At 51.3% G+C, this 24,518-nt stretch overlaps 3 protein-coding genes and 1 non-coding gene across 7 annotated transcripts in view; 1 reads left to right on the plus strand and 3 right to left on the minus strand.

Moving 5' to 3' along the window:
• Positions 1 to 13,144, minus strand: PDAP1 (PDGFA associated protein 1). The gene is made up of 6 exons (XM_033191795.1): positions 12,861 to 13,144; positions 8,967 to 9,058; positions 7,511 to 7,618; positions 4,585 to 4,706; positions 1,841 to 1,992; positions 1 to 742 (listed from the first exon to the last, which is right to left on the minus strand). Exons 1-6 carry the CDS (start codon positions 12,871 to 12,873, stop codon positions 684 to 686), a joined length of 546 nt encoding a protein of 181 aa, XP_033047686.1. The 5' UTR covers positions 12,874 to 13,144; the 3' UTR covers positions 1 to 683.
• Positions 12,969 to 23,108, plus strand: BUD31 (BUD31 homolog). Of its 4 annotated transcripts, none has more exons than XM_033191796.1 (6): positions 12,969 to 13,325; positions 14,349 to 14,486; positions 15,385 to 15,507; positions 19,715 to 19,837; positions 20,982 to 21,148; positions 22,885 to 23,108. In XM_033191796.1, the coding sequence occupies exons 3-6, from the start codon at positions 15,414 to 15,416 to the stop codon at positions 22,933 to 22,935; spliced, it is 435 nt and encodes a 144-aa protein (XP_033047687.1). In that variant the 5' UTR covers positions 12,969 to 13,325; positions 14,349 to 14,486; positions 15,385 to 15,413; the 3' UTR covers positions 22,936 to 23,108. The 4 variants fall into 4 exon arrangements, with proteins under 4 accessions (XP_033047687.1, XP_033047688.1, XP_033047690.1 ...); XM_033191797.1 differs by having other exon boundaries at positions 13,295 to 13,563; XM_033191799.1 differs by having other exon boundaries at positions 13,302 to 13,517.
• On the minus strand, positions 18,223 to 18,326 carry LOC117073894. Its single transcript, XR_004433441.1, has one exon. It is a non-coding gene; the product is annotated as a small nucleolar RNA U13 (small nucleolar RNA).
• PTCD1 (pentatricopeptide repeat domain 1) overlaps positions 22,629 to 24,518 on the minus strand; it is an 18,430-nt gene continuing 16,540 nt past the window's right edge. Inside the window, exon 8 of the mRNA XM_033191785.1 lies at positions 22,629 to 23,643. Coding sequence (XP_033047676.1) covers positions 23,458 to 23,643 — 186 coding nt within the window. The 3' untranslated portion in view covers positions 22,629 to 23,457. The remainder of the gene's footprint in view (positions 23,644 to 24,518) is intronic.

Consider the following 24,518-nt stretch of genomic DNA (forward strand, 5'->3'; position numbering starts at 1 on the left):
TTACGATAATGTCAAGTTTAATCTGCCAAATATACAAGTTGAATTTGTGGAGCATGTTTTGCCTGGATGCCACACAGTAAACAGAGGTTTCTTGAAATGATCAATGGGTAGGTAAAAATGGGCCTGGCCCTGGCCAGGTGGGTAGGAACTGGGCAGGGAAGGGCAGACGGGCGAGGCCTCGACCAGACAGGACTGACCAGGGACAAGCCATGACCCTCGAGGACCCAGGGGCACAGGCTCCCAGATGACAGCCCCTCTCTGAATGAGCACCCAGGCAACACAGTCCGGGGCTGGGTATAGCAAACCTGTCGGCAGCTGCCTCCTGGGACAACCATCCCCTTACGTGCTATCTACCAGACAAATGAAAGCTCTTCTTACCCCATCTCCCAGGCACCCCCCAGCAAGGGCTCTGAATTCTAAAAACAGCGAAAACATTCAAATGGTTACATATGAAATGCTGTCCTGCATCTTTCTGTCTCAAAGATAGCGGCTGCCCCTCCCCCAGCCCCCCCCACATCCCCCAAACAATTTCTGTGCCAAGATGAAGAGGAGGCCCCAGGCCGTGAGGGGCTCCTGGCCGTGAGGGGCTGTTGCAGCGGCGCCAGGGCACAGGGTGGGCAAGACACAGCAGAGGTCCTGGCAGCGTGGCCCAGGTCCCCGGCATCTCCTCCCACACGTCGCGGTTACTTATTCAGGGAGAGCGACTGCATTCGTTTTCCTGACAATGTGGCATCATCTTTTGCTGAGAGTGGGAGGAGAAGGGCAGGGGTTAAAACAAAGCAACCCCCACCCCTCCCAACACACGTGCCAGAACTCTAGAACCTTAGGTCTGAAAGGCTGCAGAAAATATCCTGTGCAACAAAGAAGGGACCCGAGGAGAGCCGAGGCATGGGAGAGGATTTCTGCTGCAGCTACCAGCCCGGGACCCCCTGACATTACTGACATGTTTCAGTGGCCAGACGACCTTATAGAAAGCTGTCCCCTCCACAAAGCCCCACCAACACACACTCTTGTGGGCAAATGGGAACTTCTCACTCCACCTCCCAGCAGAACCCTGTAATTCTAACCTCCCGCCACAGGTTCTGAAGTCTAAATTAAACGTTCCAACAGTTACATGTGAAGTCCTTTCCTGCTTGGGGTTTGTGAAGCAGGGTTGAATGGGAAGTTGGGATCACTGGATTTCTGGTGCAAGTGACAACATCCCTGAGCAACTGGTTTCCCCTTTCTGGGCCCGCTTCCAGGCAGGACAGATGAACATGTAGGGGCTCTCACAGACCCCCGGGAGATGGAAGGCTGTAAGTCAAATGCTCCTATAAACGACTAACTCCCATAGCCACCCTGGCCTAGAGGAACCTCCACCACCTCTGGCCTGCCTGGAGGGAGAGCACAGGAAAAGGGATGCCTGGGCCGGAAGTCAAGCCGCTGTGTATCCAGCTCACCCTCCCAAGCCCTGGAGATGGGCAGCGGTAGCCCCAGGCAGCTCTCCCAGGTTCCTAAGGCACCAGAGACCTTAGTGGGACCTGTGAGTCTCAGGCAAGGTCTGTACTAGGGGCGTGGTTTCCTGTGACCTCCTGCTGTTAGGAGTAGTAACTCCACCTATTGTGGACAGTGCTCTGCTGGGACTTCAACCCACAACTGACTCCATGATGTCGCTGGACCCTCCCCGTCCCCCGGCAAGTGGCAGGCACAGGGAGTGTGGGCCTCTCCTGAATGATCTCCTAGGCAGCAGTCACTCCTCACCACATCATCACCTCGCGGACAGGGACACGAGTTCAGGGCTTTGTGGCTGGCCCAGGATCAGAGTTGGGGGCTGTCCCTGCATGTGCAGCCCAGCCCTTACCTTTCCTTTCCTCTTCCTTCTTCCGGGCAGCCTCCTCCCGCTGTTTCCGGATGATGGCCAGTCGGGCCAGGTCGGCCTTGGCTTGCTCTGTCTTCCCAGCCAAGTGCATTTTCATGTAACGCTCTTTTGCCTTCTGCTTCTCAATCTCTTCTCTGTGTGGATAAAATAGTGTCACGGGGACATCTTTCCCACCACTGTTTGCCAAACTGGATGGGAGTCAGAATAAAGGCCAAGAATTCAGCCTAGGGCCAAGGTGGAAGGGGTGCTCTGGCTGTGAGTCCCTGGCTCCATGAACCCCCTGCTTGGTGGACGTTCACCAAGAAAGTCAGCAGGAAGAAGAGGCCCAGGGAGAGAACATCTATGATTTCCAGAAAGCCTCAGTGGGAGAGGGGACAACGTCCACCTACAGCAGGGAGGGGAGGATGCCTGAGGGCTTCATGATCAGGCTCTAGTGGCCATGGAGAGAAGGGGGACCAGGCCAGGAGTGTTCCAGAGAAGATGACCAGGAGGATGAAACCAGTGGGGATCATATCCTACAAGGAATGAAGGGCCAGGCGCACTGGCTCAGGCCTGTAATCCCAGCACTCTGGGAGGCCAAGACAATAGGATCACTTGAGGCTCTAAGTTTGAGACCTGCCTGGGCAATATAGCAAGACTCTGTCGTACAAAAAAGAAAATTTAAAAATTAGCCAGATGTGGTGGCACACATCTGTTGTCCCAGCTGCCTGGGAGGCTAAGGCAGGCGGATTGCTTGAGCCCAGGAGTTCGAGGCTGTGGTGAGCTATGATTGCGCCACTGCACGCCAGCCTGGGTGACACAGTGAAATCCTATCTCTAAAAAATACAAACAAAAAAAGGAGTGAAGTGGAAGCAGCCGCCACAGGGCATAGGATGAGGACCACAATGGGAAACAGACACACCCAGTCTCAGGTCAATACCACATGACCCATTCTTACAGCAGCTCAGATGTGCACGGTGCTGCCCCCCCAAAGACACAGCCCCCATCAGTAGGGGGATGGGAATAATCGCTGGGCTCCCATGGGACAAAGGTGTCAGGAATGAACCCCCTAAGTGGAGTCAGTGGTGAGGGTCATGCGCTTCCTTTTGAGGATCTTCCCAAACTTGAGATTGTGAACTGGAGTGGATGCCCTTCGGGGTGAGATCAGAGGGCGTATTGGCACTGGGTTCCTGGAAGAGCCAAGTGTTGGAGTGGGGGAGGGCCCTGCCTGGCAGGAGGCTGGCGGAGAGACTCAGCCTCCCAGAGGTCTTCAGGGTACACAGAGCTGGGGAGTAATGAGAAATCAGGCATGGGAGGTAGCCAGAGGGGAGGGAGAGGGACTTCGAGGGGATGGAAGGAGCAGACGCCTCACTACAGAGATGAGGAGATAATACCTGGCGACCTGCAGATCCCAGCCCAGGACGGACGTGACACAATCAGAAGCCTCTAAGCTGAGCCTCAGGAATGATGACCGAGGCAGCCCAAAGGCTCTGCAGGGCCCTTCAGTGAAAGCAAAGTGCCAGGCAGGGCGTCTCTGCAACCGCAAAGGGCAGAGGGAGGGAGCAATAGGATCCTTTTTACTGGTGAGGACACTGATGCCCAGAAAGGGCACAGCCTTATCGAAGGCTGCACAACTGCCAATGGCAGAATACCACAGTGGCAGAATACCCAGGCTGCTGGGTTTTTGAAGTCAATGCCAAGAGAAAGCTACTGAAGGGGGACAGAAGGGTCCTTAGCATGCCGGGCGCGGTGGCTCACGCCTGTAATCCCAGCACTTTGGGAGGCCGAGACGGGCGGATCACGAGGTCAGGAGATCGAGACCATCCTGGCTAACACAGTGAAACCCCATCTCTACTAAAAATACAAAAAAATTAGCCGGGCGTAGCGGCGGGCGCCTGTAGTCCCAGCTACTCGGGAGGCTGAGGCAGGAGAATGGCGGGAACCCGGGAGGAGGAGCTTGCAGTGAGCCGAGATCGCGCCACTGCACTCCAGCCTGGGGGCAGAGCGAGACTCCGTCTCCAAAAAAAAAAGAAGGGTCCTTAGCAGCTGCAATCACACCCAAGCTCATGGCTTTCCCCATGAGGCTTTCACAGACACATCCCTCAGCCATTATCCTAAATGCCCAGTCAGGAGAGAAACCAACAGGCTTCAACCTCTTGTAAGGCCCTTGAGGTCACCTGGCGGCTGCCAAACGTCAGGGCACCAGTCAAGGACTGATCCTGTGCCAGGTGCTTAAGTACATGATCTTGATCCTCATACAACTCTTGAGGAAGATATTTGCAGCTTCATTTTCACACAGGACTTGGAGAGGCCTGGGACAGCTGGCTGAGCTGCGCTGGGCTGGACTGCCTTTCTGGCCGGCACAGGCTCACAGCCCCCTTCCAGTCCTCAGGGCCATGACACTACAGATGGATGCAGGTCAGGAATGGTCAGATCAGTGGGGTAAGGGAAGTCTCCCCAGGGTGTGGTGCTCTGGAAGAGGGGAATGGAGGGCAACCCTCTGTATCCTGCACCATTACCTCAAGCGCAATGCTCAGGTCTGAGTCTGTTGTCCTATTTCCCCTGATACCACGTATCAATTGGTGAAAACAAATTCTGTGTGGCTTTTTAAAGGCCACTGGAGGGCCGCTGGGGAATGAGACAGAATTAAACAGCCACAGCTCCCAGCCAACTGGGGACCTTAGCATCCCACAGGCCAACTGCTAGCCTGTATTCCCCGGGTCACAAGGCCCAGCCAGTGATGTTACCGTTCTCTCCTCGAAAGCTCCTTTGGCCCGTCCAGATCCAGCTGTGTGACCTTTTTGGTTGTCTGTGCCACCCGGTTGGGGTTCTCGATGTCGATGAGCCCTTCGACGCCTTTGCGCTTTTGCTAAAACAGGGCAAGAAGCTGGTTGTTGGAGTTCTCAGGTCCTGTGGAGCCCGAGGGCCACTCCTACCATCTCTAAACAGCCCATCTGGATGAGGACAAACTCATGCTCCACCTCTAGCCCACGTAGTGCTCAGCCCAAGTCTCACGGTGGGGACAGCTCTCTGGAGCATCTTCACCAGCCTGGGAAGAGCCCACAGAACGGCTTGCTCAGGGTCTAATAACTTGCCTAAGTCAACCAGGAAGTAGGTGGTAGATAAGAAGTGCGCCCTACCCCAGCTTCCAAGCACTCACACAGTGCCACTCCCCCACTTCAAGCTCAGCTTCCAAAAGCAGTTTTCCATGGAATCCCATGCCTGATTCTTCTTGCAAGAAGCCCTGGCCTGGAATCCCCAGGGCAGGGTGGGCCAAGTGTGTGCTGTCAGGACCAATTCCAATTCCTGCCCACCTTAGCTGATGGACATGTAACTCAAGAATGAGCCACTGGATCACAGACTCTACAGGTTTGGGGTGCTGGCCCAAGAATCTGGAACCTGCACCCTTCCACCTCCCCTGGGGAAGTTCCAGAAGAAAGGAGTGTGTTCTCAATGCAGCAGGTTTGGTCAAAGTTTCAGGTCCTGTCAATTCCATCAATTCTCCTTAAGGGGGCAGGGAAACAGCTTTGACTCCACAGAGCTCCCTCCACACACTTCCAGTCCAGCTGCACACTTACACCTCCACTCAGATGCCTGGCACTGTAAACTTAACATGTCCAAGACAGAACTTGAGATTCATCCTTTACCCAACTGGACCCTCCCTGCAATCCTAAGCATATCCTTGATTCCTCGTTCCTTCAGCAACCCCCAAATACGGCTTATATCTGTCCACTCTTCTCCACTGCCATTGTCACCACCCTAGGGCAAGCCACAATTTCTTTTTTTTTTCTTTTGAGATGGAGTTTCGCTCTCGTTGCCCAGGCTGGAGTGCAATGGCACAATCTCGGCTCACAGCAACCTCGGTCTCCCGGGTTCAAGGGATTCTCCTGCCTCAGCCTCCTGAGTAGCTGCGATTACAGGCATAAGCCACCACCCCCGCCTAATTCTGTATTTTTAGTAGAGACAGGGTTTCTCCATGTTGGTTAGGCTGGTCTCGAACTCCCGACCTCAGGTGATCTGCCCGCCTCGGCCTCCCAAAGTGCTGGGATTACAGGCGTGAGCCACCACGCCAGGCCCAGGACTTCTGATCTAAACACTGCTCTTACTCTCAACATCCTATCATTCACTCTGCATGGAGAAGCCAAAATAATCTTTTAAAAGCATATCTGGAGGCCAGGCGTGGTGGCTCACACCTGTAATCCCAGCACTTTGAGAGGCCAAGGTGGGTGGATCACGAGGTCAGGAGATCGAGACATTCTGGCTAACATGGTGAAACCCCGTCTCCACTAAAAATACAAAAAAATTAACCGGGTGTGGCGGCATGCACCTGTAGTTGCAGCTACTTGGAAGGCTGAGGCAGGAGAATGGCGTGAACCGGGAGGCGGAGCTTGCAGTGAGCTGAGATCGCGCCACTGCACTCCAGCCTGGGCGACAGAGAGACTCCAGCTAAAAAAAAAAAAAAAAAAAAAAAAAAAGCAAACAAACATCTGGTCATGTCTCTCTCACCCTTCAAGGCCTTCCCCAGCTGTGCCACTACCCACCATAAAGAAGCCCCATGCCAGGTATGGTGGCTCATACTGTAATCTCAACACCTCAGGAGGTTCAAGTGGGAGGATTAGTTGCACCCAGAAGTTGGAGACCAGCCTGGGCAATATCTCTACAAAAAATTTAAAAATTAGCTGAATATGGTGCCAGTCTGGGCAATATAGTGAGATCCCCATCTCCACAAAAAATTTAAAAATTAGCTGAGTGTGGTGGCGTGTGCTTTTGGTCCCAGCTACTTGGGAGGCTGAGGCTGCAGTGAGCCGTGCATTCCAGCCTGCGTGACAGAACGAGACTCTGTCTCAAAAAAAAAAAAAAAAAAAGAGAAAAAGGGGCCGGGGGGTGGCTCACGCTTATAATCCCAGCATGCTGGGAGGCTGAGGCAGGCAGATCATGAGGTCAGGAGATCAAGACTATCCTGGCTAACACAGTGAAACCCCGTCTCTACTAAAAATACAAAAAATTAGCCAGGCGTGGTGGTGCGCACCTATAGTCCCAGGTACTCGGGGGGCTGAGGCAGGAGAATCACTTGAACCCAGGAAGCAGAAGTTGCAGTGAGCCGAGATTGCACCACTGCACTCCAGTCTGGGTAACAGAGCGACACTCTGTCTCAAAAAAAAAAAAAAAGAAAGAAAGAAAAGAAACCCCAACCCCCTTCAACAACTACACAGGAGGTGCCCTTGCCAATCTCTCCTCCTGCATCTGGACCACTGCACTCCTTACCCACTAAGTCACAGCTACACTGGCCCCTCTCTTGTCCTTGAACATGCCAAGCTTATTCCCACCACAGGACCTTTGCGCTTGCTAATCTAGTTTCTCAACTGCTCTGCATGCCAATTTTTACACAGCTGGCTGCACCCTGTTTTTGAGATCTCAGTGTATAAGTTGCTTCACCACCACAGTGCTTTTCCAGGTCCCCTCAATCACAGTCTGTTTGTTAGTAACACTTCTCACTACTTGAAATGACACTTTCTGTTTACTTCTTTATTGTCTGTATCTCCCATAAAGTGTAAACCCTCAAGAGCAAGGACGTTGTCTGCAGCTACCTTTGGGACTGGTACTAAACGGTCACTCAATGTTTGTTTGTTGAATGAGTGAGTCCAGGCCCCAGGTCCTCAAAAGACTCAGTACCTGGTAGTCATCTTCTTCATCCTCACTCTCATCTGAGTCTAGAGATTTCTTCTCCTTTTTGGGGTCACCTGCAGCCCCATCTCCACCTTCTTTTTGCTCCTCTTCTTCCTGTTTCAGAAATGGACAACCTGCAGAATCAAAAATGCAAAACAAATCCCCAAGACTGTGACCCCATCACCCCCCCAGACTGTGGACCTTGAGAGATCAAGCCTCTGGAAGGATGGAACCAAGGATGACAAGGGTCCTACTGTGACCCTGGCCCCCAGGGAATGATACCTGGGCCAGACACAGGCAGCCTACGCACTCAGCACCACAGCTTAGAGGCCATTCCCATAGTCCAGCAAGCCCCTCACACAGCCACAGAAGGCCCTGCTCCCCTTCCTAACCCAGCCACCTCAGCAGCCAGGGTGAGAAGTTTGTTTCCTGGAGTCAGAAGGACTCAGCCACCAGGCTGAAAACCACCGTCCTGCTCAGCTCCCACCTGCCGCATGCAGCTGCCAAATCATGCTGGCATTCCCAGGCAAGTCCTCTCCGCTCTCCACGTCACTCCATGGCAAGCCATCCCCCCCGACCCACCCAGACAGGTGACCTCCTGCACCAGCTTCCCAGAACAACACCTCAGAAGGCTGCTTCCCTCCACCTTTCTTGCCTTCCCACCAAAAATGTCCCTTACAGAAACCTCATCTCCTTCATCTCTTGGCACTTGTCCACATATTCTCCATGTCCTGCTCAGCTGCCGGCTCCCCCAAGGACCCCCCCCAGACCCCACAGCTGGATGTGGCCTTTCCCTTCTTGAGGCTCCTGGGGCACGACACGGCTGTCTACCCATCTGGCCCTGACTGCTCCCTTAGGCCCTTGATCCAGGCATCAATCTAATGATGTGGTAAGGATGCAGATGCTGACGATGGGAACGTATTCTATTTCCTAACAGTGGCCTGGACAATATACTATGGGAGCAGAGAAGAGGGAACTACTAAATCAGCTGGAGGGGAGGCACAAGTCACAGAGGAGGAGAGGCTAAACAATGTCTCCAGGGATGGAGAGCACACTGCTGATGGGGGTGTGGGAAGTCAGGGGCACATGTCATGTGCAGTGTGGCAAATCGTCCTGTGTGGCTGCAGCAGACAAGCAGGGGTGTTGGGAGCTTGAGCTGTGAATGGACAGGGCCTGCAGAAGGGAGAGCCTCCAGAAACTAGGTACACAAGACCAAGAACGGGGCCCCACTAAGGCAGCTGCTGCAGAGCGGCCACAGTTCTTTCTAACCCATCCAGGCAGAGGATGCCCATGCCCTGTCATTGGTTGTTCTGAGACTCACACCTGGGGCTCACTGCCCTCCCGACCGCCACGTGCTGGCTTGTCCCTGCGAATGGGTAGTCCTTGCCTGGCCTCTCTGTGAACCAAATTAGCAGAGCACCACCCTGGGCCACTGGCGTGGCCTGGACAGGCACGTACTCACCCTGGCCTTCTGCTTCTCAGCTTGCAGCTGCGCGTCGATCTCCTCAGGGCTCGTATACTGCCTCGCCCGGCCTTTGTGGCCTCCCTTTCTCCCTGCAGGGACCCACAGTTTAGAAGGTGAGGGGGGAGGCAGCTGCCTCGACTGTTCTGACCTCCCAAGGGCTGTGTCCTGCTTGGAGTGCTCTCATCAGAGGCCACAGAGGCCTCACCTACCCCTCACCCAGCACCACCCAAACCGACACCTCCTCCACCCTGTGTTCAGAGGCACACAGGAAGCAACTTGTGACCATCTGATGCATCACCAAACTGTGTACTAAATGATGGCTCCCACACAGAAGACCGGAGGGGAAGACATGGCGGACGGTGCACTGCAGTGACTGGCTACATCCCCTGGTCCCTTACAATCTAAGCATAGTGGACTCAGATGCAACCACAGAAACATGTACCACTTATACCCCTGCCATCACTATAAGGGCTTTTTACACAATGTTTGGTCACAGCCAGGGGCGCTTTTTTTATTTTTATTTTTTCTGAGATGGAGTCTCGCTCTGTCGCCCAGGCTGGAGTGCAGTGGCACAATCTCGGCTCACTGCAACCTCCGCCTCCCTGGTTCAAGTGATTCTCCTGCCTCAGCCTCCCAGGTAGCTAGGACTACAGGCGTGGGCCACCATGCCCAGCTAATTTTTGTATTTTTAGTAGAGACGGGGTTTAACCTTGTTGGCTGGCCAGGATGGTCTCGATCTCTTGACTTTGTGATCCGCCCACCTCAGCCTCCCAAAGTGCTGGGATTACAAGCGTGAGCCACTGCACCCGGCCAGCCAGGGGCACATTTGATCCTCAGAACAAACCTATGGTATAGGAGTGATAGCTGGTCCCATTTCATAGACCAGGAGACTTAGACCAAAGCAGAGTGCTGAACAACACGAAGTTTAGAGTCTGACTCCCAGGTTCTACGCTTACTGGCTTGATGACTTTGGGCAGGTATTTAACCTCTCAGTCTCAGTTTCCTCATCTGTGTCCCTACCTCACAGGGTTGTCACAAAGATAGATGAATTTATCAATATACAGAAAGCTGCTGGAATAGCGCCTGCTACTGAATAAGCACTACAAAAATGTTCGCTAATAGCCGGGCATGGCAGCTCACGCCTGTAATCCTAGCACTTTGGGAGGCTAAGGCAGGCAGATCACTTGAGGTCAGGAGTTCAAGACCAGCCTGGTCAACATGGTGAAACCCCCTCACTACTAAAAATACAAAAATTAGCTGGGCATGGTGGCACATGCTTGTAATCCCAGCCACTTGGGAGGCTGAGACAGGAGAATTGCTTGTACCCGGGAGGCAGAGGTTGCAGTAGCCGAGACTGCACCACTGCACTCCAGTCTGGGCCACAGAGCAAGACTCCATCTCAAAAACATTTAAAAAAAATAGCTGGCTGGGCGCGGTGGCTCAAGCCTGTAATCTCAGCACTTTGGGAGGCCGAGATGGGCGGATCACGAGGTCAGGAGATCGAGACCATCCTGGCTAACACTGTGAAACCCCGTCTCTACTAAAAAATACAAAAAAAAAAAAAACTAGCCGGGCAAGGTGGCGGGCGCCTGTAGTCCCAGCTACTCAGGAGGCTGAGGCAGGAGAATGGCGTGAACCCGGGAGGCGGAGCTTGCAGTGAGCTGAGATCCGGCCACTGCACTCCAGCCTGGGCGACAGAGTGAGACTCCGTCTCAAAAAAAAAAAAAAGCTAATGGTTACTTTTTTCTCTAATCTAGTATTTGGTGGAAAGACAACAACAATAAAAACCACCACTGAGCACATAAGCAATTTACTGCAGATATCAGAAATACAATAAAATACCTCGTGTTCATCTTAGTAGTGGCAAAAAGAGAATACTTAAGGCAAAAAAAAAAAACCAAACCTACAGGCAAAAACTTTGTGCTTAGACTAAGAAATGATTGGCAAAGTACAGCTGAAAACAAACCTGACTACACAGTCTTAAAAGTTAAAAATGTGCCTAGCAATTAAAGTGTCAGTTTTATAGTCTGACCCTCTTCAGCCAGGACACCAGGCGTCATGACCCTTGCTAAAGCCATCAGCCAGTTTTAAAGCAGGATGGCATCCCCCTCTGCTGGTCCCCGAGTATGCAGGGGTGGCTGTGGCCTCAACTTCCACACACGACCTCTCCTGGAAGCTGAGGCCCACCTGCTTTCCAGAGTCTGTCTCTGAGCAAAGACAATGTAATCAGCCAGAGTTGCTCTGCACTCCAGAGGCGGCAGCAGAGATATTGGTCTCTTGATTCCTTACAGCAGCTGCAGAGCCATAATTGGGCTGCTACAGACCACACCACCCATTTTTAATGACTACCTAGAATCCAGGGGTGTCTAAGTATATGCTTACTAAAGTCCTATTGTGAGAGAGCAAGTGTGCCAAGAAAAAAACCAACACCCTTTCTTGCTCTCTTAATACACCAGGCAACATTAACAACTCGAAATTTAAAAAACACTTTGCAGTTAACATAATGCAAACAAGAGTTGGTCCTTTGCTCTTGGGGTGTTTGATACTTTTAACACCTTCATGGGTTTTTGCGGTTTTCGGATTAACCCAAGAAAATGTACACCTTGTCTACCCAAAAAAGCTTTTCACAAGCCCAAAGACCATTTAGCTATGAATTCATATTTAAGGTTTTCTAATTGTAACCTCCAACCTTTGCCCAAAGTATCCATTAAGTAAAACTTTGGAAGGAGGATGGCTCATTCAGCAACCTCCTTTTACAGATGAAGGGACTGGGGAACAATAGCAGAGAGACTTTTCCAGCCACAGAATAGAATCAGTAGAGAGCTAGGTTTAAACACATTTAGCTCCGTAATGCCCAATTATCTCTGGAGTCAGGAAGCGATTTAGGTTTGAAAACGCTCCAGGCAGATGTTTCTGTGGGTTGAGTGCATTAACCAACATAACACATGAGCTACCAATACAAATATATTTGTTTTGTGCCAGGAGGTAGCCAGGCACTCTGTGAGCGCTATCATTTTACCACCCCAGCCCGGACTCACCAAGCTAAGGATTAGCCCAGTGTTTCAGATGAGGGGGAGGCTAACTTGTTCACGGCCACAGAATTAGACAGTGACATAGCTGGGATTCAAACTGGGGAATATTGATTCTAAAGGGGGAAACAGGATAGAGGAAGGGCTACAATGGACTGAGCAGTCATGGACCTTCTTAGAAGGCCAAAAGCTGGCAAAGTCTTAAAAATAGGAATAGTTACTGCTTCACTGGGCGCTTTTAACGACTGCCTGGCACTGTACTGTCCACTCCACATGGATTACCTAGTTGAAGCCTCCCAACAGTACGAGGTCGGTACAATCGTTATTCCCATTGGCAAAAGAGAAAACGGAGACACAGGAGGTGGAGCGACTGGCTCAAAGGAACACACCGAGCCGTTACCGAACAGGGGAGTCGAAACCAGGTCTGCAAGGCATCGCCTTAAGTCTTCCTACGCAGGCCTGGCTGAACCGAAGCCAGAAAAGGCCCACGTTTTACGCGAGAGGCAGGCGGGCCCGGCACAAGCGCGGGACGCGGTGACTCAGTTCCCAGCCAGCCTAAAAGTGGGATACATTCCAGAACCCCTAGCCCCGGAGAAGGGCATCCCAGATCCGGGTTTCTACGCTGGCCAGGACCCAGAGCTTCCGAAACTCCTCAGACCACTGACGGAGTGGCTCTTGGACACCACAGTCCTCAGTTTCCCCATCGGGACAATTGGGCGTCGAGGCCCAGGCCTGGCTCTCAGCCAGTGCGGACAGCCTCCCTCTGCGCTGCTCTCAGAGACGCCCACGGGCTGAGGGGACAGCGAGAGCTGGACCCGGGCCGCCCCTCTAGGCCGGCGGGCCACGCGCGCCCGCCCCTCACCTCCTTTAGGCATCGCGGCTCCGGCGGCTGCGGCAGCGGCGGCGCCTCGAACTGACACCGGAACCGGAAATGTCTTGGGCTCGACTTCTTCCGCCCGGTCCAGTCCCCGCCGCCGCCGCCACCACCTCAGTGGCCGCAAGGACCCGGACCTCAGGGAGGGCTCCGCACGGAGTCGGCCTGTCCTGTGCGCCGCCTGAGTCCAGGCTTGCCCGCGCGCTGCCAGGCAACAACCCCCCAGTCTCTCCGTCCGGAGAGACGAGTGGCCCTGCCGGCCACTCACCGGAAGTGAGGGCAAAAGGCAACAGCGACTCTGGAATTCTATACAGGCATTGCTGAGGACACCTAAGATGACGCAATCTTCGCGCGGGGTGGGCGGGGCTCCGCGAGGACCTCATGCCTCCGAGCTCGCCTGAGGAGCGGAAGCCGTCAGTTGAGAAGCAGATACCCAAGGTCCCGGAGGTTCCGGTAGGTGTTTTCCCTCTGTTCTCGATTACCTTGGCAACGGCCGAGGCGGGAGACCCGTGGCGCACCGTCCTGGGGGGCGATCTGAGTGGCTGGACTCTCAGTCAGCCACTGGGATGTGTTCGGGCTTTGGACCTTGAGGTGGGAGAGAGTCCCGAGAGGAGGCGGCGCCCCCGTTCATTCTTCTGAGGGGCGGTAGATTTGGGGATTTTCTTCTAGGATTCTCACGCCGTTTTCTCTGGTAGGAACGTCTTCTGTCTAAATACTGATTGTTTTTCTAAGCCAGGTTCAGGTGCTGTCCTTTTTATGAGTTTTCCCCACAATCCCGCACTAATATCTTCCTTCGCTCCTCCTCCCCTCCTTCCCCGGGCGCCGCTATCTCTCTTACACCTCCCGGCACATCTTTCTTCTCGATCTGATTACCTCCTACCTCCTCTTTTCTCCTCGATCTGGTTACCGCCTACCATTTCCACCTCGGGGAGGCCTCTTCTGACTCCCAGGCTGGATCAGGGCCCTCAAATTTCCCTGGGTCGTGGAAAAGCTATCATTCTCTTGTAGCAAGCTGTGCGCCTTGGGGCCGAGACCAGAACTCACCTATATCTAGCTTCAGCGTAGGGGAGACTAGTGCGAAGACCACTGATTTGGGAGTCAGGGGCCCTCCAGAGTCAGGCTTTGCAAATTCCCAACTGTGTGACCCTGAGTCTACCTTTTAGAGTTTAATTCGGTGGTTTTAGAGAGTTCATGAGAGGAGGCTCTGTGGGGGGGGGGGGGTTGTTAGTCAGATACCTTACAGAAGGGAGTGACTGAATGAATTTGAGAGAGATGAATCTGTTATGCTGAAAGGTAAATACTTAACCTGAGTTCTCTCTGGCAGCAAGGAAATGCTGTGTGGTTTGAAAAACGCTTTGCTATTTAGATTTGGATTGGCCTCTTACATGGGAACTACCTGACGCGTCTTTATGGAATATGTTGTTTGGTGTGAAAGAGACCTTGGCAATCAGCTAATCCACTGCTCTCATTTTACAGATGAAACCGAGGACCAGAGAGGGAAAGTGACCTCAAACTCACAGAGTAATTTTTTAGAGCTGGACAAGAATCCAAGCCTGCAACTGCAGAGACCAGAGATCTTTCTGCTATCTCTACTCTTGGGAAGCACATCCGAAGGTACTTTGATTTTACAACCATCTTTCCCTTTTTGTTTTATGTTTTGTTTTGTTTTGTTTGTTATTGAGACATGGTCTCACTCTGTCACTTAGGCTGGAGTGCAGTAGTGTGACATGGCTCACTGCAGCCTTTCAACCTCCTGGGCTCAAGTGATCCTCTTGCCTCAGCCTTTCGTGTAGCTCAGACCACAGGCATCTACCGCCATGCTTAGTTAATTTGTGATTTTTTTTTTTTTTGTAGAGACAGGGTTTCACCTCATTGCTCAGGCTGGTCTCAAATTCCTGGGCTCAAGCGATCCTCCCACCTCAGCCTCCCAAGGTGCTGGCCAAGACCAGAATTACAGGCATGAGCCACTGCACCTGGCCTTCCATCTTTGCCTTTTTAAATACTCACCCCCATGGCTCCCTGAGTCACAGCCCTCCTTATGCTCTATTGTAATTGCTTTTTCTCCTTTGTAATTGTCTTTTTGCTAAAATGCCACCTTCTAAGGGACAGAGGCTGTGCCTTAACTGTTTGTTCTGTGCTCCCAACATCCAGTATAGGGTTAAGCTTGTAGTTGAAGTTAGCTAATGACAACAGCAAATGTCTCCTAGGCACACATTATACACCAGGCATGATAGATACAATTTAATGAAGTCTTCGCAATGACCACATAAGGTAGCTTCCATTATCCTCATTTTACAGATGAGGAAACAGAGACTTAGGAAGGTTAAGTACCTTTCTGAAGATCACAGCGGGTAAGTAGCAGAGCCAGGATTTGAACACAGTCTGCGTGCTGAGCCCTGTCCCATAGCTGTGACCTTGTGCTGACTAAAGGAAGTCAGCATGTACTAAAATAATGACTGACAAAGGCCTTTGGGGATTTGAGACTCAGAATTCAATTCATTTTTCCCCCCAGATCTTTGCAAATTATCGTGTGGAAGGAAAATGCCTAAAGTCAAAAGAAGCCGGAAAGCACCCCCAGATGGCTGGGAGTTGATTGAGCCAACACTGGATGAATTAGATCAAAAGATGAGAGAAGGTGAGTAGGGGAGTTCCTGTCTGGGTGGGCTGAGTTCAAGGGTCAAAGGCTTAGATGCTTCCAGGGGACAGGCATAAGTGCAAATATAAAAAGAGGGTGGTCTACTAACACTGACCTGTTGTGTTTGCTTACGAACTCATGGAAATACAGTAAGTGCCCGAAAATAAGATAATATTAATGAAAAGGTCCTCAAAAAGCTTTTTTTTTTTCCAATTTGAATATAAAAGGTTATGAAATATAGATCAAATAGTCTACCTATAGTTATTTACTATTTTGGTTAGATGTATATTTAAAATCATACAAAATATATTTACTTGGAAGTGCTATTCCTTTTCAGTCTCATTGATTAACCTTCGCAGCATCTGTTTTCTGTCACTTCCGTGTAAATGGCATGTGAACCTGCTTTGTGAACCCGTGTCCTATGCTGTCTTTGGAAATTTTATCTGAAGCCACAAGCATCTGTTGGCCTTAATGATCACAGTGTGGCTACTTAACCAATGTACTTTTTTTTTTTTTGAGATGGAGTCTTGCTCTGTCTTCCAGGCTGCAGTGCGGTGGCGTGATCTCGGCTCACTGCAACCTCTGCCTCCCGTGTTCAAGCAATTTTCCTGCCTCAGCCTCTCGAGTAGTTTGGATTACAGGCACGTGCCACCACGCCCGGCTAATTTTTGTATTTTTAGTAGAGATGGGGTTTCTCCATGTTGGCCAGGCTGGTCTCCAACTCCTGGCCTCAAGTGATCCACCCACCTTGGCCTCCCAAAGTGATGGGATTACAGGTATGAGCCACTACACCTGGCTGAAGTTACTTTTTAAAGTAACTTGAAATGCTTGCTTGTAACTAACCTAATCATGGTTATTATGAGGTCGTACGTCCAGCAGTAATTACTAAATTAAATCAGTGTTAAATTACTTTGCCCCTTTTTAAAAAAACTGTTGGTACCAGATACCTTCTGGTTAAATACTCAGAACTTGCTTTGCGATTTAGATTTGGATGGGCCTGTTGCAGTAATCATGGTCATTCTGGGCTGAGAGATTTCTTCCCCAAACAGCTGTTTATCAAAATAAAGGAAATGGGAGCGTGCTGGAATAGAAGAGATTTTTCGAGTCCTTGAAAGTAAATTAACTTCATTTTCTAAAGGGTGACTTTTGAGGGGAGGAGGAACCCTACTTTGTGTTTAGATATTCTTTACCTCCAGAAAGAAGTATTCTTTGTTCTGTTTTTCTTCTTTTTGTTTTTGTTTTGAGACGGTTTCACCTTGTTGCCCAGGCTGGAGTGCAGTGGTTCAATCACAGCTCACTGAAGCCTCCACCTCCCAGGCTCAGGTGATCCCACCCACCTCAGCCTTCCCAGCAGCTGGGACTATAGGCATCCACTGCCACACTTGGCTAATTTTTCTTTTTTTTTTTTTTGAGACAGAGTCTCGATCTGTTGCCCAGGCTGGAGTGCAATGGCACGATCTCGGCTCATTGCAAGCTCCGCCTCCTGGGTTCATGCCTTTCTCCTGCCTCACCCTCCCGACTAGCTGGGACTACAGGTGCCCACCACCACGCCCGGCTAATTTTTTGTATTTTTAGTAGAGACGGGGTTTCCCTGTATTAGGATGGTCTCAATCTCCTGACCTCGTGATCTACCCGCCTCAGCCTCCCAAAGTGCTGGGATTACAGGAGTGAGCCACCGCTCCCACCCTGTGCTTGGCTCATTTTTCGTAGAGATAGGGGTGTGTTAGTCTGTTTTCATGCTACTGATAGACATACCTGAGACTGAGCAATTTACAAAAGAATGAGATTTAATGGACTTACCGTTCCACGTGACTGGAGAGGCCCACGTGGGAGAGGCCAAGGAGGAGCAAGTCACATCTTAACATGTGCACCTGCTGAATCTTTACTACCTGCTTTTCTGCTTGGATCACAGCTGAACTGTAATACCTAGGTAATAGAATGGCTTAAAAGCTAGAGACAGGGAGGCATAGTCTTCTTGACCACTCCTCGCCCGTCTGTTGTTCTTCCCTAAAAACTGAGGAGGTCATAGACAAAGATGAACTTCTGACTGCCAAGAGAGAACTGCCTTGTGGCAAGGATGAGTGCCACGTGATCCTGCATGTGTTGAAGGATCAGCTTCTCCTGCGGCCACTTCGCTGAGAACCTGTCAACTGGTCTAGTTTATTTGGCTTTTCCTCAGCCCTAAAGGACTTTGGCTGGGAGATGAAATTAGAGGTGCCTTCAAGATGATTAGGATGCCCATCTGTGGGCCTAGAATTATCTTGAGAAATTATTATGCTGTAGAAATAGATCTGAAAGCATAGGGACCAAGGTTGGTTTTTTGGCTTTTTTTTTCTTTCTTTCTTTTTTTTGAGACAGGGTCATCTATCTTCCAGGCTGGAGTGCAGTGGCACAATCTCAGCTCACTGCAACCTCTGCTTCCCGGGTTCAAGCACTTCTCGTGCCTCAGCCTGCCGAGTAACTGGTATTATAGGCATGTGCCACCATGCCCAGATAATTTTTGTATTTTTAGTAGAGACAGTGTTTCACCATGTTGACCAGGCTGTTCTCGAACTCCCGACCTCAAGTGATCCATCCACCTTGATCTCCCAAAGTGCTGGGATTACAGGCATGAGCCACCGTGCCCAGCTGGGACCAACCTTTTAACAGATGTTATCATTGAATGATCTTTTTAAAAATCTGTTTTCTAATTCTGTAATTAAAAACTTTTTTTCTTGTCACACGGGCAATGTGCCAACAGTGTGACAAGGTTTGAGAGTGGCATGTCTCACACATGGATGTGAACACCCAATCATCACACTCATGAATTACAAAAGGATCCAAAAATAGACATTTTTAATTTAAAATAATTGTTTAAATTACTTAGCTTACCTTTTTTTTTTTTTTTTTGAGACGGTGTCTCGCTCTGTCGCCCAGGCTGGAGTGCAGTGGCGCTATCTTGGCTCACTGCAAGCTCCGCCTCCCGGGTTCACGCCATTCTCCTAGCTCAGCCTCCCAAGTAGCTGGGACTACAGGCGCCCACCACCACGCCTGGCTAATTTTTTGTATTTTTAGTAGAGATGGGGTTTCACCCTGTTAGCCAGGATGGTCTTGATCTCCTGACCTCGTGATCCAACCGTCTCAGCCTCCCAAAGTGCTGGGATTACAGGCGTGAGCCACCGCGCCCGGCTTTTTTTTTTTTTTTTTTTTGAGATGGAATCTCACACTGTTGCCCAGGCTGGAGTGCAGTGGTGTGATCTCAGCTCACTGCAACCTCCACCTCCCGAATTCAGGCAATTCTTCTGCCTCAGCCTCCTGAGAAGCTGGGATTACAAGCATGCACTACCACACCTGGCTAATTTTTAAATTTTTAGTAGTGATGTGGTTTCACCATGTTGGTCAGGCTGATCTCGATCTCCTGACCTCGTGATCTGCCGACCTTGGCCTCCGAAAATGCCCAATGGCTTATTCTTTTTTTAAATAACAGCTTTATTGAGATACTAATCATATAAAGTGAAAGTCATCCTGTTAAATTATCCAATTAAGGGATTTTTAGTATATTCACAAAGTTGTACGACCATTGCCACACTCAGTTTTGTGTTTCAGGGTTCATCTGTGTTGTAGAATATATCAGTACTTACTTCATTCCCTTTTTTTTTTTTTGAGACAGAAGTCTTTGAGACAGGAGTCTCACTTTGTTGCCTAGGCTGGAGTGCAGTGGCATGATGTTAGCTCTCTGCATCCTCTGCCTCTGAGTTCAAACAATTCTCTCACCTCAGCCTCCGAAGTAGATGGGATTACAGGCACGCGCCATCATGCCCTGCTAATTCTTTTGTATTTTTAGTAGATATGGGGTTTCACCATGTTGACCGGGCTGGTCTCAGACTCCTGACCTCAAGTGATCTGCCTGTCTCAGCCTCCCAAAGTGCTGGGATTACAGGTGTGAGCCACTGAGTCCGGCCAGCCCTGTTTAACTTGTTGAGGAGCCACCTAACTCTTTTCTGCAGTGGCTCCACCATTTTATATTCCAACCAGGAACGTAGGAGACTTCCAGTTTCTCCACATCCTTGCCAACACTTGTTATTGTGCCATAGTTTTGATGTAGCCATCCTAGTGGGTATAAAGTGGGTATAAAGTGGTATTTATTCATTATCACTAGTTATTTACAAAAAGAAAATCCTGCGCAGACCGACCGTGTTCCCTCAAACCACACTTTGTTTCTCCCCAGCTGAAACAGAACCACATGAGGGAAAAAGGAAAGTGGAATCTCTGTGGCCCATCTTCAGGATCCACCACCAGAAAACCCGCTACATCTTTGACCTCTTTTACAAGCGGAAAGCCATCAGCAGAGGTAATTAGTCAGTCTCTCTTGGCCTTTCAAACTCGAGTCACCTTTGGAGTTACTGAGCTAACCACAATCATTCTCACAACCTCTGCAAGTCATGGTTTTTCTTACCACTAAAAATAAGGGGGAGTCAATGTTGGCTTGAGTTTTGTGTGTGTGTGTGTGTGTTTTGTTTTTGAGATAGAGTCTCACTCTGTCGCCCAGGCTGGAGTGCAGTGGCAAGATCTTGGCTCACTGCAAGCTCTACCTCCTGGGTTCAAGTGATTCTCCTGTCTCTGTCCAAGTAGCTGGGATTACAGGCACCCGCCACCACACCCGGCCAATTTTTGTATTTTTAGTAAAGATGGGGTTTCACCATATTGGTCAGCCTAGTGTTGAACTCCTGACCTCAGTTGATCCACCCGACTCAGCCTCCCAAAGTGCTGGAATTACAGGCGTGAGCCACCGCTCTTGACTTTTTTGTTGTTGTTGTTATTGAAACAGGGTCTCTTGCTGTGTTCCCCAGACTGGAGTGTAGTGGTACAGTCATGGCTCACTGCAGCCTCAACCTTCTGGGCTCAAGGGATCCTCTCACTTCAACCTCCCAAGTAGCTGGGACTATAGGTGTGCACCACCATACCCAGCTAATTTTTAAATTTTTTGTAGATGGGCCCTCACTATGTTGCCCAGGCTGGTTTAACTCAAGTGATCCTCTGGTGTTGGCTTCCAAAAGTGCTGGGATTACGCCACCTTGCCTGGCCTAAATACTTTTTTGTTCCTCCTCCAAGGACTGTCCCACTGCAATACTGAATGCTTTTTTTTTTTTCTCTTTTTGAGATGGGGTTTCACTCTGTCACCCAGGCTGGAGTCCAGTGGCATGACCTCAGGTCAGTACCACCTCTGCCTCCTGGGTTCAAGTGATTCTCCTGCCTCAGCCTGTTGAGTAGCTGGGATTACAAGCGCCTGCCATCATGCCCAGCTAATTTTTGTATTTTTAGTAGAGGCGGGGTTTCACCATGTTGGCCAGGTTGGTCCCAAACTCCTGACCTCAGGTGATCCGCCCGCCTCAGCCTCCCAAAGTGCTTGGATCACAGGCATGAGCCACTGCGCCCAGCCTGAATGCTCTTTTTAATCAAGGGTGGACTGATGCTCTTCCCCATCTTTTTGACAGAACTCTATGAATACTGTATTAAAGAAGGCTATGCAGACAAAAACCTGATTGCAAAATGGAAAAAGCAAGGGTATGAGAACTTGTGCTGCCTGCGGTGCATTCAGACAAGGGACACCAACTTCGGGACGAACTGCATCTGCCGTGTGCCCAAAAGCAAGCTGGAAGTGGTAATGTCTGACGCTCACGCTTGATGTTATTTTCAGCTCAAAAGCTCTAGTGGACTCCAAGGGATCTTACGTTATTTGATTGGGCTGGAATGTCGTTTTATCCCTGGATATCCTGCTGGCTCTCCCTCGCGGGAGTGGGTCTCCCTGTTCAGGAATCTGTGTGAGGCAGCGTGTGGCTGTGAGTGTATTTGTTAGGTCTGGGGCCAATCTCAACTCCACCTTTGGGCAAATTACTGAACCCCTTTCCTCACTTAGGAAATGGTGGTGAAGAGCCCTAATCCCAAGGCGGTGGCAGGGTGACATCAGGGAAGGGTGGCCACCGAGTTCCTGTCCCTTTCCCTCAGTCCTCACAGTGATACTTTAACATTACCATCACTGTCTTTCCCCCTGCCCCCCAGGACGGAGTCGCCCAGGCCGGAGTGCAGTGGCACCATCTTGGCTCACTGCAACTTCTGCCTCCTGGGTTCAAATGATTCTCCTGCCTAAGCCTCCAAAGTAGCTGGGATTACAGACGCCCACCACCATGCCCGGCTACTTTTGTATTTTTAGTAGAGATGGGGTTTCTCCATGTTGGTCAGGCTGATCTTGAACCCCCAACCTCAAGTGATCTGCCCGCCTCAGTCTCCCAAAGTGCTGGGATTACAGGCGTGAGCCACTGCGCCCAGCCCACTGTTTCTTCTTTCAGAACTTTCTGTTCCAAGTACCACTCCGAAGCCAGGCACCTCAGGAGTGGTGCTGAGGGACAGGAACTGAGCTCCATCCAGCCCCAAGCCCCTCTGAAAGGCAGCTGTGGCCTCGGCACATAGTTGTTGGCCCAGCTAGGAGGTCAGGCCCCACCGCCCATCTGCCAGCCTGGCCTGGTCCCCAGCTCCACACAGGTGCCTCTTCACACGGTCCCTTCATGCTGCAGTGAGACTGACAATGGAGAGCTGCGGCTGGATCTGAGGACTTCTGTACTGAGCAGTGGGAGCAAGGGCCGCCTCCCCAAGGAAAGACTAGGGTGTTGGTTTTCTGATGGAGGCAGGGAGGGGTGGCAGAGTGGCAGAAGCCCCCCTCCCCTGAGTGCCCAGATTCCACAAGGGATCCAGGTCGGGGGGCTGGTGGACTGGGGTGCTGCTTCAACCCAGTGGCCAAAACAGCCTGCTGTAGACTTACCTGGGTTTCATCAAAGGATCCTGTTTACTTAAACTAAGGTCTTGCTCCTCCAAAAAAAGAACTGAAAAAGTGAAATAAACACAAGCCACTGTTCTAGGGCTTTCTGGCCGGCCAAGCATTGGGCCGCAGCAGGCCTGGTGGACAAGACCCTTCTTTCTGGAGGCTCTGGGCCAGAAGGGTGTAACTCAAGTGCATAGCCTCCTGCCCTCTTCCCCCACCAGAGTGTCCCAGCCCAGAGGCCGCCCTGAAGTCCCCAAACAGTAGCGGAGCCACCTCTGCTTATCGCAGGGTCTGTCATGCTCACTTAGGGGAATAACGAGACTCATTCACACCGATTTTCTTGATTGGCAAATGTGTGTTGGATTTGCATAACGTATTATAACTACACATACAGATGTAACCTTGGTGTCAATAGCAGCTGTTTCCACCATCATGAGGGAACCAAATTTTCCCTGTCCAGAGCTGTCACGGAAGGGTTTCTGAGGTGTGTCCCCTCTGGTGGCAGAGGGTTGCCACGTATGTGACCATGCAGGGACAAGTGTGGCGCAGTGGCATCATCTCAATGTCCTCCTCCATTGCAGGGCCGCATCATCGAGTGCACACACTGTGGCTGCCGTGGCTGCTCTGGCTGAGGCTGGCGCTCTCCACCCTGGACTCTGGACTTCGCAGGTTCCTGCCTGTGGCGCCACCCCCTTCCTGGGAGCAGCGAGCAGTGCCCCAGGCCCGAGTTGGAGCACGGTCTCTACGGGGAAGGCTTCGCTGTCCATCAGCTGTGATTTGTAAAAATAAAATCTTTAAACCGCTCCGGCCCCACGTCTATTCTTTCAGAGCATCGGCCTGTGGAACCCAGCGGGTTCCATCTGGAACCCAGATGCCCCAGCCCCCTTGTGGTGTGCAAGGTGACACGCAAAGGTACTGGAGCTGGAAGACCCAAGGTGACATGCGAAAGTGGCTGGAGTTGCCCTTGGACCTGCCGGGAGTGCAGGCACCTTGGGCCTAGCGTGTGTCCTCACACCAACACCCGTGACACACTGCGGCTGTTCCTTAGGGCCTGGCTCTTCCCCCAGGCAGGAGGTGACACCAGCTCACTTGTCCTGGGGCTCCCACAGAGCACTGAGGGCCGAGCACTGAGGCCGGGTTCAGCTGTGCTCCCATCACCTGCCCCCAAGGGTACATCCGTCCACATCGGCCTCCTTGCCAGTATCGTGGTCCTCCTGGGGCTTGGTCCGGAACTTCTGCCAGGGGTGCGGGGTTTCCTCTGCGGGCATCACTGTCAACCAATGCTTGTAATAGGCTCGGAAGCCATCAATCTTCGCCAGGTAGGTGTTCCTCCCTTGGTACTGGAATTACAAAAGCGAGGCTAGAATCACTCCTGTTACCTACAGCTAATCCCAAACCTCGGCAGCTGGCTCAGGCCTCAGGGAAGCTGGTAGCTGCCATTTTCCCTTCCAGGTGGCTGCAGGAGACAGGGCAGAAAAGCTGTGAACACGCACTATGGGAGTAGCTTACTTCAGAGAAACAGGTCCCAGCTGGGCACCCTGGGGCAGGCCCAGAGCCATCTGCCTGATAGCACTCCGCTGTGCTCCTCCATCCACACTTACCACCCCAGGCCCCCAAGCTAGAATCACTGGGTCCCACCTGCCTCCACAGCCTGCCGAGCCCCTCCCGCTCAAAGCCACCTCCCTCTGACCATCATCTCAACACTGCCGAGATAGGCTCCATGGAGATATGGGGAAAAAAGAAAAGACACACCAGACAAAAACAGAGAGCTGGCGGGGGAATATACCAAAAAAAAAAAAAAAAACCAGCCAAAAAGTACTATCTGACATACAGCTACTACCACATGATGACAAAAGGTTTGGCCCGGTACGGTGACTCACGTCTGTAATCCCAGCACTTTAGGAGACCCAGGCGGCAGATCACTTGAGGTCAGGAGTTCGAGACCAGCCTGGCCAGCATGGGGAAACCCCACCTCTACTAAAAATGCTGGATGTGGCGGTACATGCCTGTAGCCCCCAGCTACCTGGGAGGTTAAGGCAAGAGAATGGCTTGAACCCGGGAGGCGGAGGTTGCAGTGAGCTGAAATCACACCATTGCACTCCAGCTGGGGCGACAGAGCAAGACTGTCTCAAAAAAACAAAAAGAAAAAGGTTTGACTCAAAAGACTGAACAATTCTAAACCTTAAGGTGCCGGATAGAGCCTGAAAGCACAGAA

The sequence above is a fragment of the Trachypithecus francoisi genome, unplaced genomic scaffold (genome assembly GCF_009764315.1).
Source record: "Trachypithecus francoisi isolate TF-2019V2 unplaced genomic scaffold, Tfra_2.0 Lachesis_group4, whole genome shotgun sequence".
Taxonomy (NCBI): Eukaryota; Metazoa; Chordata; class Mammalia; order Primates; family Cercopithecidae; genus Trachypithecus; species Trachypithecus francoisi.